A 22,314-nucleotide genomic window follows, 5' to 3' on the forward strand; every position below is an offset into this window, starting at 1 on the left:
TTTGTCATCTTGCTGGATAAAAGGCCATCTAAATTGTGCAGCCAGACATCCCTGCCAGACAGCCCAACCTGGATCTACGCTGGAACAACACAGTGCAATTCAACCTGGGATACAGCCCCAGTTTGAAGACTGAAGGAGCAGCAGTGCTCCTGTTCACTGGTTTGCTCTCTCCTCCTGTGAGCCTGTGTTAGACTAATGCCATGTACACACGATCGGAAAATCCGACAAGAAAACCGTGGATTTTTTTCAGATGAAATGTTGGCTCATACACACGGTCACACAAAATTCCGACCGTCAAAAACGCAGTCACGTACAAGACGTACGACAAGCTGAGATCAATGAAGTTCAATAGGCAGTTTGGCTCATCTGCTTGATTCTGAGCATGCTTTTTTTTTGTGCATCAGAATTGCATACAGACGATCGGAATTTCCAACAAGAAATTTGAGAACCAGCTCTTAAATTTTTGTTGTCGGAAATTCTGACAGAAAAAATCAGATGGAGCCTACACACGGTTGGAATTTCCGACCAAAAGCTCAAATCAACTGCAGCATAGTCTGACTGTCTTCTATTGTTGGCCAACCCTCTCTCAGACTATATATTGATGTATTCTTACCATCTGCATTTATAAACTTAATTTTTTTTACAATTCTTCAGTTACTTCCTGGTTTCTATGCCTAGGCAAATGATGTCATACATCCCAGAAGTCTTCAGTAGGGGAGAATGGGCTTTCTCAACTAAGTACACCCTCTCCTGGTTGCATGCCTGAACAAAGAGTAGGTGGATTTGAGGAAGTTAGTGCTTTGTGAATCATCTGTCATTACTCAAGATTGCCATGGCCAGAAATGCTAGAGGATTGTTTTTCAAAGTGATTTCTCAGCAACAAGCATAGAGACGTGGATGAATAGGTGTGTTTGCTTTGAATATTAAGAATTAATTAAATAGCATTTTTGGTTTGTGGTGATTAGATGACGTGTAGTTCCACTTTAAGTAATACACAACAGCAGATCTTCATCCTGAAAAATAAGATTCCTCCTCGTCAACCCTTCTCCACTCTGCTACATACATATCACTTTTTTCACCTTTTTTCTGTGCAAAAGTTTTGGTCCCACCCCCCATCTTCCCTTCTGAATGATGTGGTTCCCCAGTGTCTCCCGGGATATGGGACGTGCATATTCCAAAAGGCGCTGGGAGCTCTGCATGTCCTTCATATAGTCTTCCATTCAAAAAAGAAGAAGGGGGCGGTTCTAGCAGCATGCCATCAAGAGCGATTGTTCTCAACCCATAAGAGCCAGCAGCCTCCTGATGACAGCACACAAGAACATGGCGGCACAGGACCCGAGTGGTAGCAGAAGGGACTTGGATCTCAGCAAGACAACACTGGATCCACTGGGTGGGTAAGTATTTAAATTGAGGAGAACCCAATATCAGGTAAGCAGGGAATTAAAAAAATGGAGGAGAGTATGAAGTTCATCTTTAATTAATGTTTTATTTTAAGTTTGCCTGGAGTTCCACTTTTACGTTTTAATTACAATCACAAACAAAGCTAAAAACAAGTTAGAAGATTCCAACTCACCCCATTCACTGGATAGGTTTTCCATCCTAATTCCCCGATAGCGGTTGTGGTGTCAAGGAGAACCACTGCAAAAAAAAAAAAACACTTTCTGTCAATTTTGAGCATATTTTTGAGTACAGATTTCACAGTCAGATTGGTATGTTACAAAAAAAGTCACATATTGTTTTTTATACATTTTCTTCCAGTAGATAAAATCTTTATAGACTGAGTATACCTGGCCACAACACCAGCATTACCTTTAAGATCCCATAACATTGGCTTTCATAAGCAAGTTTTGTGCTTAGATCTATTGATTATTAGTGTTGAGCAGAATACGCCATATTCGATTTCGCGATATATCTCGAATATATAGTCGAATATTCGAGATATATTCGCTAAATTCGAATATTCGTGATATTTTATCGAAATGAAATGATTGCGAATTTTCGCTATTGCGAATGCGAAAATAATTGCGAAATTTCGATAACTGCGGTAGGAGCACTCGGATTGGCTCAGAATATTCTTGATATTTTTTCGAAATTTCGCAAAATGCGAATGCGATATTTACTGCGCAATTTCGACAAATGCTGTAGGAGCACTCTGATTGGCTCAGAATATTCGTGATATTTTACAATACAAAATAATTGCGAATATTCGGCAAATGCGGAAGGAGCACTCTGATTGGCTCAGAATATTCTTGATATTTTACAATACAAAATAATTGCGAATATTCGGCAAATGCGGAAGGAGCACTCTGATTGGCTCAGAATATTCTTGATATTTTACAATACAAAATAATTGCGAATATTCGGCAAATGCGGAAGGAGCACTCTGATTGGCTCAGAATATTCTTGATATTTTACAATAGAAAATAAAAAGTGTTTTGCATTGGTGGTGATTCTTTACTCTATCCATCTGTCACAGCCGTTTGTCAATCAAACACCTTGAAGATTGAACACGTTCATGCTGCATGCTTTGGACTTTTTTTCACTTCACATATCAAAGACATTTTTATGAAAGATTATTTGCGCTTGCTTATTTTATAATTTGCCCACATGTCTTGTCACTAGACATATTTTTTATTCTTGTAGAGCGACTCCATTTTCTGTCTTGTATTAATTTATGTTGTATAACATTTTTGAGTTGCTGCTGTATTCTCCCCTTTTTTTAAGGTATGCGCAATTTTTTCCTTCTTACAAAAAAAAATAATATCAAACATACAAATATTCATAACAGAAACATACACAAAGCCCCCCCCCCCTTTTGCATCAGAGACAATCAGAGTTCTCCTACCACAGTTATCGAAAATTCGCAATCATTTTCGCATTCGCATTAGCGAAAATTCGCAATTTTTTTTTTTCAATTCGGCAACATAAAAGGATCGCCTCAGCTTAGCTACTCGGCCCAGTGTCTCTAATCATACCAGCAATGCTTTTAGACGTCGATAGGATGTGATCTGTTTTAAAAATCAAATTGAAAAAATGCGAATATTCGGAATTGCGAATATTCACCGTGAAATTCGAAATATATTGCGAATACTCGAATATGCCATATTCGAGCCGAATATTCGCAATACGAATATTCGTGAGCAACACTATTGATTATAGCAAACCACGTCACTGCATATACATATTTACTTATGTTTCTTGCTCTGTAACTGTAACTGGAATTTACATGTAAAGTAGCATATTATTATTATTATTCAGGATTTATATAGTGCCAACAGTTTGCGCAGCGCTTTACTACATGGGGGCAGACAGTACATTTACAATACAATTCAATACAGAAGGGGTCAGAGGGCCCTACTCGTTGAAGCTTACAATCTAGAAGGGAGGGTCAAGTGATACAAAAGGTAATAACTGTGAGGGATGATCAGATGGAGAAAATTAAAATACAGTTGTTAGGTGTGGGTAGGATAGGCTTCTCTGAAGAGGAGGGTTTTCATGGATCATCTAAAAGCTAATTAAGTAGGAGATAATCAGACAGATTGGGGTAAAGAGTTCCATAGGATTGGAGAGGCTCTGGAAAAGTCCTGGAGGTGAGCATGGGAGGGGGTGATGAGGGAGCTAGAGAGCAGGGGGTCTTGAGAAGAATGAAGAGAATGATTAGGTTGGTATTTTGAGATTAGGTCAGTGATGTAGCTTGGAGCAGAGTTGTGGATGGCTTTGTAAGTAGTTGTTAGTATTTAGTATTTAGGAGTATGAGAGAGAAGATCACCGCTCAAGGTAGGTCTATTGTAGGGTCGTTTCAAAAATATAGGACTCCAAGGGTGCAGGCAATGCACTAAGGCAAATATTGGTAAAAAGATGAGGGATGGACAGCCGCACTCCAAACCAAACAGGTTGTCTTTATTCAAATCAACAGCAAGAACACAGCAGATCACAGCAATAGGAACAGGAGAATACCAACGTTTCGCCCTGGCTTCAGTGCTTATTCATGGCTTGAATAAGCACTGAAGCCAGTGCGAAACGTCGGTATTCTCCTGTTCCTATTGCTGTGATCTGCTGTGTTCTTGCTGTTGATTTGAATAAAGACAACCTGTTTGGTTTGGAGTGCGGCTGTCCATCCCTCATCTTTTTACTAGTATTTAGGAGTAGCCGACACAGAGCTGCTGGTAACGTGGATGAGTCTGGCAGCAGCATTCATGATGGATTGGAGGCGGGATAGACTATGTAGAGGTAAGCATAGGTTGGCGTTGAGACCAACAGGATGACTTTTGCCAGGGGATTCATTAAAGTCTACTTACTGGTTGTCTGTATAAAATGCTAAAAAAAAATTATTGTCAACAACATGATTAACACAGAATAAATGTGTACCCTAGTAGTCACGAAGTGGCCCCTACCATTGACAGTTGGATGCTTCCTGTTTCATTCTTACCAGCCATCAAGAACACTTTTACCTATTTTAACAGTGGAATGCATAAAAAGTAATTTAAAGCCCCGTAGTAACTGACACGTGAAAGATTATTAAAAACAAACCCCTTTAAAACTTTACATCACCAACACAATTCATGTGTGAGTGGAGGAGAAGTTCACACATATTTAGCTGGCTCCTCTTATTTTAGGATAAGTTTGAATCTAATTGACTTTTATAGAGTTGTTAGAGATGGTTCTTCCTAGTTTTACAAACACGCCCAATGTGATGGAGGTGCCATTATTATTAAGATTCACATGAGATTCTCTGACTCACTATAAGGTCATTCTTTTTTTTTATAGTCCCCTGACATCTAATATCATAATCTTTTTGTTAGATACTGAAATATACAATAAATGTAAGGAGGAGAGCTCTCTTTTAGAGTTCATTTTTCTCCATGAGCAGAATTGTAGTCATGTTCTCCCTTCTCGCTATAATGCCAAACATTTAGGCTACATTCATACCTCTTCTAGGTGTGTTTTACATGTTAACACATTTTATAGAATGTGTGTTTTGTTGGAAATTGCACCAGAGATGCAGCCAACTTGCAGAACACCAAAACACATGACCGTACCACTTTTCCCATCCTAGAAACTCACAGTTCTCTACAAAAGAATCCCGAGACATTCATATGTCAGATCGTCATTTAACCTTTTGGCTTCTACACTTAAAAAGTAACTCAAGTTTTGTTGGCGCATTCGCCGTCCGCCTACATATCTCAGTGTGCATTGCGGCAACGTACGCCGCACGGGCCTATTGGTTTAGACGTGGACGTAAACGGCGTATCTGTACTGCGTCGGCCAGGCGTACGTTTGTGAATAGGCGTATCTAGTGATTTACATATTCTACGCCGACCGCAATGGAAGCGCCACCTAGCGGCCAGCCTAAATATTGCACCCTAAGATAGGACGGCGCAAGCCATCGTATCTTAGATAGGTTTAAGTGTATCTCTGTTTGAGAATACACTTAAACTTAGGTCGGCGCAGATTCCGAGTTAGGTCGGCGTATCTACTGATACGCCGGCCTAACTCTTACTGAATTTAGCCCGATGAGTCTTTGAAAATATCTCACCCAAAAAGAAAGACTTATTGCAAGTGATGAAGGAATGTTATATTTGACTTGTATCTCATGGCAGGCTTTTGACTTGTATCTCAATGCAACGCCATGCACCAATCACACAATAGTAAATTATATTTCTGGGGGATGTGCAGGATATATGCAGATTGCAATATTGCAAAGAAACACTTGTCTGAATTAGCAAAATCAGAAAATTACAGCTTCTGCAGATTGAAATCAAGAGATAATGTTTAAAGTTATTATGCAGCAAGTTTAAGTAGGACCCATTAAGAAAAATACTTTCCTGTAAAGATCAAGGTTAATATATATATATATATATATATATATATATATATATATATATATAAATATAATCTTACCTATCCCAAACTTCAGCAACTGACAGCTCTGAGGGTATCGGATGCCTGGTCCCCCCTCTGTGTTCCCTGGTGCTTTCTGAAGGTCTCTAAATCACTACAGAATACAATAATGAAGGGTCTTCAGAAGAAACCACAGTGAAGAGCAGGAGGCATCTTACACATCTAAAAGTGTGTCCATTGCAGATGCTAGTGTAGGTTGCGGCAGCATGGGTGGGTGGGGGTGTTATTGAGCATCAGTCCTTTTCTTTGCAGGGAAGCATTTTTAAAACTTTATTTAATCACTACATTACCGAGCCTATTTCTGATATGTGTTTTTTACAAGTTAAAAACTGTTTTTTTTGTTAGAAAATTACTTAGAACCCCCAAACATTATATATATATATATATATATATATATATATATATATATATATATATATATATATATATTTTTTTTTTTTTTTTTTTTTCTAAAACCCTAGAGAATAAAACGGTATTTCCGCAGCGGTCTTACAAGCAAACTTTTTTTGGAAAAAATACACTTTTTTGAATAAAAAAATAAGACAACAGTAAAGTTAGCCTAATTTGTTTTTTATATTGTGAAAGATAATGTTACAAAATGAAGGAAAAATTATCTGGACAGCTGCACTCCAAAAATAAATTGCTTTTATTGTAATATTAAAAAAACACACAAAAAGCATGCCACAGCAGACGGGGTAAAAAGCTGATGCGTTTCACACCAAACTTTAGTGCTTATTCATGGCTTAAAGATAATGTTACGCCAAGTAAATTGAAACTCAACAAGTCACGTTCAAAATTGCGCCCGCTCGTGGGATGGCGACAAACTTCTACCCTTTAAAATCTCCATAGGTGATGTTTAAAAAATTCTACAGGTTGCATGTTTTGAGTTACAGAGGAGGTCTAGGGCTAGAATTATGGCTCTCGCTCTAACAATCGCAGCTATACCTCACATGTGTGGTTTGAACACCACTTTCATATGCGGGCGCTACTCACATATGCGTTTGCTTCTGCACGCGAGCTCGGCGGAACGGGGCACTTTTAAAATTTGATTTATGTATTTTACCTTTTATTTTTTTATTTTTTCACTGTTCTTTAAAAAAAAAAAAAGTGTCACTTTTATTCCTATTACAAGGAATGTAAACATCCCTTGTAATAGAAAAAAGCATGACAGGTCCTCTTAAATATGAGATCTGGGGTCCAAAAATCCTCAGATCTTATATTTACGCTAAAATGAAATAAAAAAATGACTTAGAGACGGGTGGGGGCCATCTTTCCCCTCTCTCGTCTCTGAAGGGACAGGTCTGGAGCGCCTCCGCCGTTACCGACGGTCACGGTAAGCGGTGGGGGGCACCGAAGCGCGGCGATAAAAGTAATCTCGCTGCGAATCCGGCGCAGAGACCACTTTTATCTGAAAGAGAACTGCTGGCTCTTGAAGAGGATAACAGGGTTATGGTAGCTAGCTGCTACCATAACAACGGTATTCCTCTTCAAAGACAGGATGTATATAGTCATCCTACGGGAAGGAAGCGGTTAACTAGTTATACGTCAATGTAATAAAACTAAATGGCTTGTATAGCAATTATATAAATGGTAGCTTTTTTTTGTAGCAAAGTAGAGTTTTTCTTTAGGTGAACCATCACTTGTGGGTGGACTGACCCTTTGGCTGTTTCACTGCATAATAAAGGAAGCTGGGGACAGATACTGTATGTCCTCACAAGAACACACACATATAATCTTTACTATCACAAATTAATCCTCTTTGCATTTCTTTTATTGCAGTTGCCATAACATGGATGCATTTAATACAGAAAAAGATTGCTCAAAGGGTCATCATATCTCTACGGGAAAAAACAAACAAAAATTGGGAAGAAAATTTACATCTACAATATGTAATTTGCTGAGAAGTTAGGATGTAAGTAAAGCTTAACAGCTTGTTTTTCCAGTAATTTCTGTTTGGAAAGCTCAGTGTGAATCTGCACAGAAAATAGAGAGCAATGGGTATTATAATGTCTATAATTTGCTCTCTTTTATTTTAAATGTGTTATTAAGCATTTTAGGCTTATAGTCACCCTTGCTGCTTAAATTTTTACCCATTTGTTTTCTTTTTTTAACCACTTCAATACTGGGCACAATCGCCCTATCCTTCCCAGACCAATTTTCAGCTTTCATCGCTCTCGCACTTTCAATGACAATTGTGCGGTCATGCTATGTTGTACCCAAATGAAATTTTTTATCATTTTGTTCACACAAATAGAGCTTTCTTTTGGTGATATTTTTTATATTGTTTGCGATATATAAGCGAAAAAAAGAGCGTCAGTTTGGAAAAAAAAAAATTCTCCTTTCTATTTTAAAAGAAATTCAATAAAATCTAATCTTGTCATAAATTTAAGCCCAAATGTATACTGCTGCATGTCCTGTTAAGTGTATACTAATTGGTTTGTGTGATCACGGACAGATGTACGCAGATGATCATTGGGACAGATGTGCACAGGTGATCACGGACATATGTGTGCATATGGTCAAAGGAAGAGCTGCGCTGTTGTAAGCTAAAATGTGACATTAGTGATAATGAAGTGCTAGATAAATATCAATTAAAATTATGAAACACCGACTGAGTGAAAACATTATGGCCCAGATTCACAAAGGACTTACGACGGCGTATCTCCACGTACGCCGTCGTAAGTCCGAATGTGCGTCGTCGTATCTACGCGCCTGATTCTTAGAATCATTTGCGCTTGATTTCGGCAAAGATACGAGCGGCGTAAGTCTCCTACGCCGTCGTATCTTGGGTGCATATTTACGCTGGCCGCTAGGTGGCGCTTCCGTTGATTTCCGCGTCGAATATGCAAATGGGCTAGATACGCCGATTCACAAACGTACTTGTGCCTGGCGTATTAAAATACGCTGTTTACGTAAGGCGTCCAACCGGCGTAACTTTACCCCTCATAAAGCAGGGGTAAGTCATGTTAGGTATGGACGTCAGAACAGCGTCGTATTTTACGTTGTTTGCATAAGTCGTACGAGAATGGGGATGGGCGTAGGTTACGTTCACGTCGACTAAGCATTGAGCCGGCGTAATTTACGGAGAAAATTTGACGTGATACTGAGCATGCGCGCGCATGTGCCGTTCGTTAGGTGCGTCATTTACGTGGGGTCACGATTCATTACCATACAACACGCCCCCTACCAGCCTACTTTGAACTAGGCGGGCTTACGCCGGCCCATTTACGCTACGCCGCCGTTACTTAGGGCGCAAGTTCTTTGTGAATACGGTACTCGCCTCTCTAAGTTACGGCGGCGTAGCGTATATGACAAACGCTACGCCCACCTAAACTTAAGCCAATCTTTGTGAATCTGGGCCCCAATCTGTAAATTGGTCTATGAGACCTCAATAGGATAACAAGAAGGGGTTAATTCCTAAATTAGGTAGAAACCTGAGAATTATCAAGTGAATAAATAGCAGTCTGTGTGAACAAACCAAAAAAAAAAAAAAAAAAACCCTTAGGAATACCATTAACCGCTTAACAACTGCCGCATGTACATATACGTCGGCAGAATGGCACGGACAGGCAGAACGACGTGCCCGCACGTCGCTGCCTAGACGTGGGTCGGGGGTCCGATCGGGACCCCCCTGGTACATGCGGCGGTCGGAAATCGTCGGGGAGCGATCCGGGATGAGGGGGCGGCTATTGGTTTCTAGCCGCTCCCTCGCGATCGCTCCCCGGAGCTGAATAACGGGGAGAGCCGTATGTAAACACGGCTTCCCCATGCTTCACTGTGGCGGCTGCATCGATCGTGTCATCCCTTTTATAGGGAGACACAATCGATGACGTCAGACCTACAGCCACACCCCCCTACAGTTGTAAACACACACTAGGTGAAACATAACTCCTTCAGCGCCCCCTGTGGTTAACTCCCAAACTGCAACTGTCATTTTCACAATAAACAATGCAATTTAAATGCATTTTTTGCCGTGAAAATGACAATGGTCCCAAAAATGTGTCAAAATTGTCCGAAGTGTCCGCCATAATGTCGCAGTCACACAAAAAATCGATTTTCGCCGCCATTAGTAGTAAAAAAAAATAATAATAAAAATGCAATAAAACTATCCCCTATTTTGTAAACGCTATAAATTTTGCGCAAACCAACCGATAAACGCTTATTGCGATTTTTTTTACCAAAAATATGTAGAAGAATACATATCGGCCTAAACTGAGGAAAAAAAATGCCTTAGAAGCTACATTTCAGGGCATGTCATGCAGTAACGGCCATGTTAACCACTTATGCCCCGAACCAATTCACTGTCCAAAGACCAGAGCACTTTTTGCAATTCGGCACTGTGTCGATTTAACTGACAATTGCGTGGTCGTGCGACATGGCTCCCAAACAAAATGAATGTTTTTTTTTTTTCCCCCACAAATAGAGCTCTCTTTTGGTGGTATTTGATCACCTCTGCGGTTTTTATTTTTTGCGCTGTAAACAAAAATAGAGCGACAATTTAAAAAAAAATACTATATTTTTTACTATAATAAATATCCCCAAAAAATCGATAAAAAAAAAGAAATTTTTTCACAGTTTAGGCCGATACATATTCTAATACATATTTTTGGTAAAAAAAAATCGCAATAAGCGTATATTGATTGGTTTGCGCAAAAGTTATATCATCTACAAAATAGGGGTAGTTTATGGCATTTTTATTATTATTATTTTTTTACTAGCAATGGCTGCGATCTGCGAATTTTATCATGACTGCGACTTTATGGCAGGCATATCGGACACTTTTGACACATTTTTGGGACCATTGTCATTTTTACAGCGATCACTGCTGTAAAAATGCACTGATTACTATGAAAATGACACTGGCAGTAAAGTGGTTAACCACTAGGTGGCGCTGAAGGGGTTAAGTGTGTGCTATGGAGTGATTCTAACTGTTAGAGGGCGTGGCTACGTGTGACACGTCACTGATCGCTGCTCCCGATGAGAGGGAGCAAACGATCAGTGACAGTGTCACTAGGCAGAACAGGGAGATGCATGTTTACACTTGCCTCTCCTCGTTCTGCAGCTCAGTGACCAGATCGCGGGACACTGGTGGACATCGAGTCCACGGGTGATGCGGGCACGGTCACGTAGCTCTTGGCAGGGGCGTGCGCCCGCATGGCGGGAATTTTAAAGTGATGTAAATATACATTACTTTGCCCAGCCGTGCCGTTCCGCCGACATAAATGTAAGGAGCCGGTTGCTAACCGGTTAATGTGAATATGGTGATTAGGCTGTACCCAAGCACATCTAGCACACCCTGTGGGCCCGCCCATGATCACAGGTTCATCTTGGTTACTAACATTCACTTTACAACTTGAACAAGCTCTACTCCCTTATTTCATCTATCCCGTTGTGTTCCTGGACTCCCACATTTGATATGGTATGGCTGTTGTAAATAACCAAATCAAGCAATACAATACAATCTTAACTATTTCCTAAAACATTTATCTCAATTCCAGACTTTGAGTCTCTCTGTAGCAAAACCTTTCTTTTGAAGAAATTAAAGATTTGTTCAAGAGTTATAACCTCAAATTAACTGACAATTAAATCTCAAGAAAGAACACAGACTAGCTCTGGATATACTGTTATTAATTAAAAGAGAATTTTACCCAATGACATTACACATTCTTTTTAATATATTTGATCCCTAAATGGAGAGATAAAGAGTCTGACAAGCAATTATTATGTTATATTTTTGGTATGGGAGTCGCATAATATGGAAAACAAACTTGGAGATAGAATTTGGAATAATGGATGTCAGCAGTTATAGAAGTTATATTATCAGTACAGCCATGTTTCTCATTATACCCAGAAAATAATATAATGTATTGATCACATTTAACAACGGTTGCATCACATTGTGGACAAACCTAATGCTTGAGAGTACTGAAATTTGTATGCGCTTTCTTATCTAAAGAAATCTGCAGTTTAATAAAGGTCTTTCAAATTGAACCATTCTGAAATAAAGGAATATTCAAATGTAACAAATATACAGCAACAATTAGCTTATTTAAAGTGGAACTAAAGGCACAATTTAAAAAAAAAAATTAGGATAAAGTAAGGCAGGGTTATAACTAGACATGTGCACGAATTTCGTTTTCATCCGAAAAATAAATGTATTTAGTTACTCCCGAAATTCGTTTTATGCATTCGTCCTAAAATCCAAATTAATTAAGGTTGAATCTGTCATTGAAGGCTTATGGTGTCTGTTGAATGTTCTAAGAATATTCGACGGAGCAGCGAAACAGTACAACGCCGCAATCATACATTTCCGGTCAAATGTTCCGCCTACATTCTAATGTTGTATGACACTAGAAATAATTATATTTATTAATTATTATTACTAGTCAACCAACATTAGAATTATTCTATAAGAATGTAAATGTAGAGGGCGCTCAACTACAAGATAGTATCTAACAAATACCCCCTATAATTGTGAAAATATATTAATACATCAATACTAATCCAATAAAATATGTAACGATAGTGCTTTAACACAAGTCCAGTGCATATTATTGTTTCATGTATATGGCCCCAAATAATAAGTTGCAGTGAATCCAATGACCAGATCTTCTTATCAACTGTTATTCTTGCTTAAGGTGAAAATATTCCGCCACCAAACATTACTATCTTCTGTCACCCAAAAGTGCACAAAGTATGAATGCGCTTACCACATGCGGTATTGCATGCCATTGAAGTCAATGCGGAACAAATTATTTTCGTTTCCATTGACTTCAATGGGGAAACTCACTTTGAATATGTGAGTACTTTGGATTACGAGCTTTCTCCTGGAATGGATTATGCTTGTAATCCAAGGTTCCACTGTACTGTGATTCTGTACTTGCCAAATATGCTGCAGAAATCTCCCTCCACTAAGTCTAGCTGCATCCATTTTAACTGTGGGCAGCTGAAACTGCTGCCTGTTCAATTCCTGGATTTACACAGACACACACCTCCAGCTCTGCAGCTTTCATTGGCCCTCTTATGACTCATGCCCCCTCCCTTCCTGGCAAACTCTCAGGCCCCCGTACACACGACCGAGTTTCTCGGCAGAATTCAACTCGATGGGAGCCGTATTCTGCTGAGGAAACCGGTCGTGTGTACACTTTCGGCGGAGGAAACCGACGAGGAACTCGTCGAGCCAAATAGAGAACATGTTCTCTATTTCCTTGTTAGTCAATGGGGAAACTTGGCTCGCTGAGATCCTCGGTGGCTTCACAAGGAACTCGACGAGCAAAACGATGTGTTTTGCCCGTCGAGTTTCTCGGACGTGTGTACGGGGCCTCACAAGAGAAAGAGAGTGAGCTGTGCATGATGTCATAAGCCTAGGCTTTTTTTTTTTGGGCCTAAAAATAGTGCCTGTAAAGCACCAGAAAAGCGCCTCTCATGACTCCCCAGTGTGAAAGTCTGAGTGCTTCCACACTCGGACGGTTCCCATTACGGGATGGGAAAAAAATCTTTGGGGTGGTATAGGAGTTCTATATACAGCACTCCTACATCGCCCCTGCCCATTGAAATGAATAAGCAGCGCTTCCGAAGCACCTAAAAAGCGATTTTAACCCTTTATTCGGCTGCTAGCGGGGGTTAAAAGCACCACTAAAACTATGGTAAAGCGCCACTAAAACTTTACCGCTAATGGACCCCCTCCCCAGTGTGAAAGAAAAAAAATTACTATCCAAAGTTAAAACAACAAGAGCAGAAGATTATTTAATAAATGGAAAGTTGAACAAAATGACTGAAGGTCTGCTTTAAGGTAAGATAAATCAAATACCCACAGAGTATACGATGGCATTAAAAGAAAACCTCTCGAAGGAAAACCTTGAAGATAAAAACCTTCTCTTATGTAGCGGACTTAAGGCAACTATCGATATATGTATCATTTGCACTTATTGTGGAATAAAAGGTTAACGTTGTATAAGGTCAAATGCCTACCTTTAAGGGAGCAGCACTGGAACAGCGAGATACGGGCATTATCATAAGATTTAACACAGAGAGTATACGTTTAATACTTGACAATCTTATCTGTACCTGCTCACTTGTCACAGCTGAAGATAAATGTGTCTCCTCACTATTCTCCAGTCAATATTTTACCCTGACCATGGTAAAAAAAGAAAAAGAAAGAAGAAAGATATCTTTTGTTGTCTCTTTTGAGATATTTCCTCCCCCCATATAAGGTCATTGAGTATTAACGCTGCCATTAAGCGCAGTCCTAGATTCTGCAAAATTCTGCAATAAGCAATGAACCGACAAGCAGCTGTAGACCTTATGATGCATCAGATGTGCCATGTCCTATCATGTCAGCTTAAAATAGCACTCACTTTACCAAGGCTCAGCAGCTATGTAGCCGACAGTGGATGTTTCTTTTTTTTTTCTTTCAGTAGAAAACATAAGGGTCCTCAGACAAGCAGCAATGACAACACACACACTGGCTGATCTCCACTATGTGCTTGTAGGAGGTAGACAAAAGGTGAGCGTGTGACAGGTTGCCAGGTGCGGAGGATGTCTAATTCAGCTCAGCCGATGTGGAAGGTTCACCAAACCCACTTCTGTCCAAAGTGGCACTTCATGTGCTGTTTGCTTTTACCGCTCAGTCCAATTCCAAAGGAATTATTTATGTTTCAGTAGATTCTGGCCAACGCAATACGTTTCCGACATTATAAAAAGATGGGTAAAGACTGCCCTTTGCTGAATTTAGTTTATTTTTTATACTTCAAGAGAGTTTATGTTTTCTTTTACATATCTTTTTTTTTTAAGATAAGATATAAAAGTCATCCACTTGTATTGTAAATGATCTCATCAACGTGTGGTAATATCCAACGTGTGCTAATATCTTTTAAATCAATGAAAGATCTTTCTGATATGAGAAGTGTTTGAAGGTAAAAAAGAAAGAGTCATTATGCTAAAAAAAAAAAGTTTTTTTTCTGGCACTTAACCTCCCTGGCGGTATGATTCTTTCAGAAAAAAGGTGCTGAAAGCGGTACCATTATTTGCAAGGAAATTTGGCGTTTTATATTGTAGGCCTGTAATTCTTAGAAATAACTCACTTAAATCTGACCAAACAAGAGTGTAATAGGCATCCCGGGTATGACATTTTTTTAAAAACAAAATTATAAATTATAATATAATAAATAATTATAAATAATTATAACAAATAATAATATAATTATAATAAAAATTATTCAATAATGTAATCAAATCAAAATCACTGAAGTTTGCTCAGTTGCAGAATTGTCGCTGTCATTTTTTTTTTCTTTTATGATGAATTTCCCCACAAATCGCTATCGCACAATTCTGCAAGTGATTATAATTTATTATCGCTGTTTTCTAGCTGCTCTAAAACCATTTTTGACATAAAGGGACACTTTTGGTTGCTATGGACAATCTACAGTTTGCAGGCAGAAAGAACAGTTTTTATTATATAAAAGTACATGTAGGGCACTGGGCAGACCACTAGGGACAAGGGTGTGTGTATTTTTTACATACAGTACTGTAATCTATAAGATTACTGTATACTGTATGTAATGTGTTTGTTTACGTTTTTGAATTTGGCGCCGTTCTCCGCTCCCGTGCGTCGTAACGTCGCAGGGAACAGAGATCGGCGGCACACAGAGGCACTGTGTAAATCGAGCGAGGTCCCGCTCGCTCACACAGCGCGGTGGCATCGCTGGATCCAGGGACAAGGTAAGTAAACCAAGCCTGTGGATCTAGCGAGGCAAGCCCGAGTCTGACTCGGGGTTACCGCTCGCAGCATGAAAATCTAACCCCGAGTCAGACTCGGGAATACTGCCAGGGGGGTTAAAGCAGTGGTTGTCAATTTATGAGCTAAAGGGGGGCCTCAAATTTGGCCCCAGCAGTGCTGCACATAGGAGGTTGATTTACTAAAGGCAAATAGCAATGCAGGTTCACTCTGCAAAGTGCAGAATAGAACACGTTTTACATTTTTCCTATGGATAAAAAAACGATAGAAAATACAATCGTCTGTGTGGAAGTCCATCTGTCAAAAATCCACGCATGCTCAGAATCAAGTTGACGCATGCTCGGAAGCATTGAGCTTAATTTCTTCAGCACGTCGTAGTGTTTTACGTCACCGCGTTTTGACACGGACAGATTTTTGACTGATGGTGTGTAGGCAAGACTGATGAAAGTCCGCTTCATCGGATATCCGATGAAAAAATCCATCGGATTAGATTCCATCAGATATCCGATTGTGTGTACAAGGCTTTAGAATATGGCTGCGAGTAGATTTAGAGATAGTACTACGATTTCTGAATGATTTCTGTGGTTCTCAATTCAATGATATACTTTATTATTTAAATACATATCTTAACTATCCCATATGCATCCATAAAATCCCACGCCATACCCCTTCATTGGGGATTTATATACATTTCTCTATCAGGGATGGAAATGCATTTGGCTATTACCCTTTTTTGCAGTGCATGCTCTATATACTCTTCTCTAGATTTAGAGATAGTTTGTTTTAAGATGAACATCCACTTTAAAGTGTAAGTTCACCTTTACAGAAAATCTGTACGGTGAACTTACACTGGACCCCTTCCCCATTGCACCCGGTCCCACTGTACCTTAGGCCAGTGATCTCCCAGACTGACACATCATATCGGAGCCTTACCAATCCAGGGATTTTAAATCCCAGCGGCTTTCTCTCCTATTTTCCAGCTACGTGGGTTCTGATTGGTCGGCGCCACCCATGTGACGGCACCAACCAATCAGAATGCCTCCTATCCGTACCTCTACGAGGTACGTTTAGGAGATTGAGCCTTGGGGATTTCTGATTCCTGGACCAGTAAAGTGGTGATAAGATGTGTCAGTGTGGGAGATCACCGTCTTCAGGTACAGCGGGACCGGGTGCGATTGGGGTCCAGTGTAAGTTCACCTTACAGATTTTTCTGTAAAGGTGAACTTACCCTTTAAATTATAGAAATGCATGCATGTTTCACACTGGACCCCTCTTGAGGGAGAACAAAGTTTCCTAAGATAATTATCGCCTTGGGTGGTCCAAGCAGATTAGACCATTGTCCACCTTGGGTAGACAATGGGCTATGTAGGGTTTTAGGGCAGAACTTCTCGAATTTCCTCATAGTGAGGACCCGGTCATGTTTTAAGATGATTTCATTACAACATAAAGCAACATTGTAACTCCTTTCTGCAATGTGTGCTGCCAAGGTACATTTTGAGCATCGGATGGCTGTAACGGCAAGATACCTTTATTTATACTTGTACGTTCTCTATTCTTCATTCTGGGCAGTGTAGTGAATCAGATCGCACACGAACATAACATTCACCTTTTTCTTTGTGGCACATCCCACAAGAAGTAGTTTCAGATTAATAGTACTAGTAGAAAGGAATCAATCCAGTTCAGAACTGTACAAGTACATGAATGTGAAGGTCAGTCAGCTGGAGAGAACACTTAGTTACATAACAGCGAGCTGTTGCACTCCCTTTTAGCTTTCTCACAATATTCCACAGGCAGCTCTGCCGGTCTTCACACACACACAGCGGGATGGAGTCAGAGCAAGTCATGCGGCATTTAAACAGCAAGCAAAGCCATCAAAAGCTGGGAATTACTGAGCTGAATATACATGAAATACTTGGAACATTTATTGTAGGTAAATCTAACCATAAAATTGGGTTTTAAATTCTGCAGCGGGGTGACAGGTATTTCCCTGCCTGGGGTTGTACAGGATCAGCTGACTTCTAGACGTACTTTGCAGAAGTTCTACAATCTGTAGCTTTCTTGTAATAATTTATCATGATGTGGGTGTTGTACTACTTAATATCATAAATCCATTGTTTTAAAAAATAAATTACAGTAATATAGTTGAGTTTTTCTTTTAGGGAGGGGGGGCGCATTATCCTAACGTAAAGTAAAAGTGTTGCTGTCTTGCAGCTGGATGCTGCAATAGTCCGTTTTATTTTTTATGGTATCATCAAGCATTCTACGAGGGGTCTTCGAAAAGTTTTTTATATTTAATAGAGTTAAAAAAAGCATAGACATTTTCTGAATAGCCCTCATATTAATAATTGGCTTTGTTGGCTGGGGCAGAAGTAAGAATTTTGGTTGAGATTTCTTGCAACTAACACAATATAAAATTTGTACAGCACTTACTCATGAGTGACATCAAAATAAATAAATAAATAAATAAATAGACAATTTATATAATATATAAAAAAAAATAAAAAATATTCCACTAAATGCACGAAAGTCACTGCAAAACGCAGGTTAAAAATGTACCTGGCTCAGTGCTAAAATTTGGTACATGAGCTTCTTTGTCTTATTTTTGGGTCGAGGGAAGGCCTGTCCAAAATAAATGGTGCCATTCCAAAAATGTGAAAGAAAATGTGACAGACGCAATGCGGTAGGGTGGCTCAGGTGTGAACGGGGCCTAATTCACAGTTCATCTACCATCTGACTGTTTCCCAAAAAACTCTTGAATGTGATCCATGTGCTCTGCTTCAAACATCACACAGCTCCCATCTAAAGGCAACACTTTTTTTTTTGGACAGAGTAGAGAGGAATTAGAGCTCCTGACAGTTTTTATTGCTGTCTGTGCTCCTACTAAGGAGATTCCCTGGCTCTATTTGTCCCAATTTTTGGGTTGTACCCAGAAAAGTAATGGATGGGAAATCTTCCAATGGGGACACTAGTTCTGGTGAGCATTAGAGCCGGTTAATACAGGGGCGACCTGTCAGGCGACTTAGCCGCCTGACAAGTCGCGGTCCGCTCTATTCAATGGAACCGTTCTAATAGGAGCGACGCAAGTCGCTCCGTCTTAGAAAAAGGTTCCTGTACGACTTTGGGGGCGACTCAGGGCAATACAGAAGTCATTTTGCAAGTTGCTTCTCAAGTCGTCTTGAGATCGTCTTGCCGAGTCGCCCCCAAAGTTGTGCCGCCTGTGTGTGAACCGTCTTTTCATTTTTTAGAGATATCCTCTCACTTCCTGTTTGGCTATGGGACAGGAAGTGAAAGGGAATCTCCGCAATGGGACAGAGATGGCGAAAAAATATCTGACAAGGGTTATTACTCTAAAAAAAAAAAAAAAAAAAAAGTTTTGCTCATAGTTCTACTTTAACTATAACCACCCTTCTCCCACTGTGGTTAAACAAACTCACCAGCTGGTATTTTCATAAAGCAAGTCTATTGCATTTATCATTATGCCTTATATGCTTGAATCCTTGCTGCCTAATGTTCATTTCAGATAAAAAAATAAATAAAAAATCCTGCAACTAGTGTCCCCTGAAGTCATCAGAGAGTTGTGTGTGATTCTTCTCTGACAATGTTTAATAGTAAGAGTTGACAGCATATGTATAAATGTGACACACACGTGCAAACAACTGTGTGTTGTATTGTGTTGTATTTTGTGTAATGAAATTATCTTGTATCGTGTAAGTGTCATACAGTGGAAATAAGGCGTTTTTTTCCCCTGACTGAGGTACAGTATTTAAAAACAAATATTCCATTATGACCACTAGATGGTGCCTACAATCATAGGTGACAATTATATTACACAGAATAGGCCAAGTTTCATTGGAGTTGTGGAGATCACATTTGTTCAGCGAAATTTTAATACGTAGACCCATTAAAAATGTAGGAAATGTCACACAGGTGTTGGTTTACTAAAACTAAAGAGTGCAAAATCTGGTGCAGATCTGCAAAGAAATCAGCTTTCAGGTTTTTCCGTCAAAGCTTAATTGAACAAGCTGAAGTTACAAGCTGATTGGCTGCTATGCACAGCTGCACCAGATTTTGCTCTCTCCAGTTTTAATAAATCAACCCCACAATCAGCATTGTTTGCATTTTAGCATTGTTAATGTAGATACTCTAGTGTAGGGATGTCACAATTGTAGCCTGCAGGCACCGTCTCTGCAGCTCGCTATCCCTGGGTGACTATGCTCACTCCCTCACATTATGTTGGCAGCCATGGTTGCCACTCAGGCTGGACTTTAAAAATCCTCTTGTAACTATCCTTTAAATATGCCCTCTGACTATCCATTATAATGCGTGTGCTTTTACTATGGACTCTCTCAAAAATGCATAGAGTTAGGACTGCAGATAATACTGGGGTGCCTTGTTGCGGCCTCTGCAGCTCTTGCATGTATTTGTTAATGTGTGCAAACTAAGGCCCAGATTCACAAAGCACTTACACCGACGTATAACAAGTTACGCCGACGTAAGTGCAAATGTGCGCCGTCGTATCTGTGCGCCACACCTACAAACAGATATGCGCCTAAAACCAGGCTACACCCTGCCAACGTATCTTGCTTACGCCGGCGTAGGGTGGGCGTACATTTAGGCTGGGAGCATGGTGCCGCTCCCATTGATTAGCAATTCAAACATGCAAATGAGGGAAATACGGAGATTCACAAATCTGCATGCGCCTGACGCAGGCTATGCGAGGTGCGCGTAAGTTGTACGTCCGGGGTAAAGTTATCCCCCATAAAGGAGGTGCAACCCAGCAGCAGACATGCAAAGGTCTGCACCAGGGAACACAAGCCGGCGTATTTTACATAGGACGTGTGTCTGGCTGGGCGTAGGTTACGTTCACGCCGTACACAGTGATCCGGCGTAGTTTAGGCAGTTGTTTCTGACGTGGTTGTGAGCAGGCGCAGGGGGATGCGTCCACGTCACGGTGCATGCGCAGTTCGTGATACGTATCTGTCTGGCGCTCGGCCCATCATTTGCATGGGGTCACGCCTCATTTGCATGGGTCACGCCCACTTTCACCTACGCCGGCCTGCACCCTCGAAACCTACGCCACGCTGACGCAGCGTTGGGAGCAATAGCTTGCTGAATGCATTTCTTGCCTCTCTGCGCTGCATTGGCGTAGCGTACATTAGTTACTCTATGGCGGCGTGATGTGCGCCTGCTCTCTGTGTATCTGGGCCGCAGTGTTTATTGTGATAATGGCAATTGCAGTTTGGGAGTTAACCACTAGGGGGCGCTGAAGGGGTTAAGTGTGACCCCATATGTGTTTCTAACTGTAGGGGTGGGGCCTTACGTGTGACATCATTGATCGCCTTTCCCTATATCAGGGAACAGACGATCAATGACAGCGCCACTGTGAAGAACGGGGAAGGTGTGTTTATACACACCTCTCCCCGTTCTTCAGCTCCTGTAACCGATCGCAGGACTCCGGCGGCTATCGGGTCCGCGGGTCCCACGGCCGCGGTCACGGAGCTTCGGACCGGGTCTGGGCATTTAACAATCACGTACAGGTTCGTGATTGTGCCCAGCCGTGCTATTCTGCAGAAGTATATCGGCGTTAGGCGGTCATTAAGTGGTTAAATGTGTACAATATCTCTTTGTTTATTTCCTTACGTGGAAAATTGGGAAGATTAGTAGTTTACAAAAGGAAGATAACATTGCTTTTTTTCTCTGGGGGTTTAACTCAAAAGAAGTAACAAGGATGCTGCTTTTCTGGCAAGATCAATAGGCATTTGCTGTACTTGCTGTAAAATGTTGTTAGCCGGAACATTTTTAATTAATGCAGCCATTACATCTAAAGACTGACAAACTGTAATATGTACATTATTTTTTTTGATTTAGTTAGCCTTTAAGCTGCAGCTGACTTTTTTTTTACACTAATCTTTTTGGTCATAGGCAGCAGTGCAAAGGTGGTGAGCAACATATGCTGGACAGTGAATTGGAGCTAAAAAAAGGAGGTGTGGGTGGGGGGTGGCTGCAGTAAATTTTGGGAACTGGACTAGTGTGAGTAGAAAATGGCCAGGTTTCAATGGGAGTGAATAATGCCCCATCATTGGTATTGGTAGAAGGGATATCCCCATCATTGGTGTCAAGGGAAGAAATGGTGTCAATGGGAGGAATAGTGCCCCATTGTTAGTATCAGGGGAAGGATTAGTGCCCCATCATTGGTATCGTGGAAATAATAGTGCCCCATTGTTGGTGTCAGTGGAAGAAATACTGCCCTGTATTATCCAGAAGAGTAATGCCTCAAGGGCCAGGCCAGGTAAAGAGCCACAGTTTAAAGACCACTGGACTTGGATTATAAAACTACGCCTGTGGATTAAGACCTCATTCTTGGCACATTTGATCATTTAATTAAAGCGGTTGTAAAGGCTATATAATAATATTTTTTTAACAAACATGTTATTCCTTTTTGCTCTTTGCGATTGTATTGCACAAAGCGACCCCTCTTCTGAAGTCCCACACCGATGCTCTTGGCTTTTCCTCTTCTGTGTGTGCCCCCATTGGAAGCTGCTTCCTATGGTGGCTCACCTGCCCAGCTTGCCACTGAGCTGGGCTGTGTATGTCTATAGACACACACAGTGTGGCTCAGCCCCCAACCCCTTTACCCTCCTCACAACATTTGACTGACGGCAGCAGGAGCCAATGCT

At 40.6% G+C, this 22,314-nt stretch overlaps 1 protein-coding gene across 1 annotated transcript in view; it reads right to left on the bottom strand.

Annotated features, from left to right (window-relative positions):
• Positions 1-22,314, bottom strand: part of LOC120928350 (ephrin type-A receptor 6-like) — a 566,085-nt gene that overhangs the window by 482,362 nt on the left and 61,409 nt on the right. The window contains exon 2 of the mRNA XM_040339448.1: positions 1,574-1,638. Within this exon, the coding sequence (XP_040195382.1) occupies positions 1,574-1,638 (65 nt within the window). The remainder of the gene's footprint in view (positions 1-1,573; positions 1,639-22,314) is intronic.

Source organism: Rana temporaria, chromosome 2 (assembly GCF_905171775.1).
Source record: "Rana temporaria chromosome 2, aRanTem1.1, whole genome shotgun sequence".
Taxonomy (NCBI): domain Eukaryota; kingdom Metazoa; phylum Chordata; class Amphibia; order Anura; family Ranidae; genus Rana; species Rana temporaria.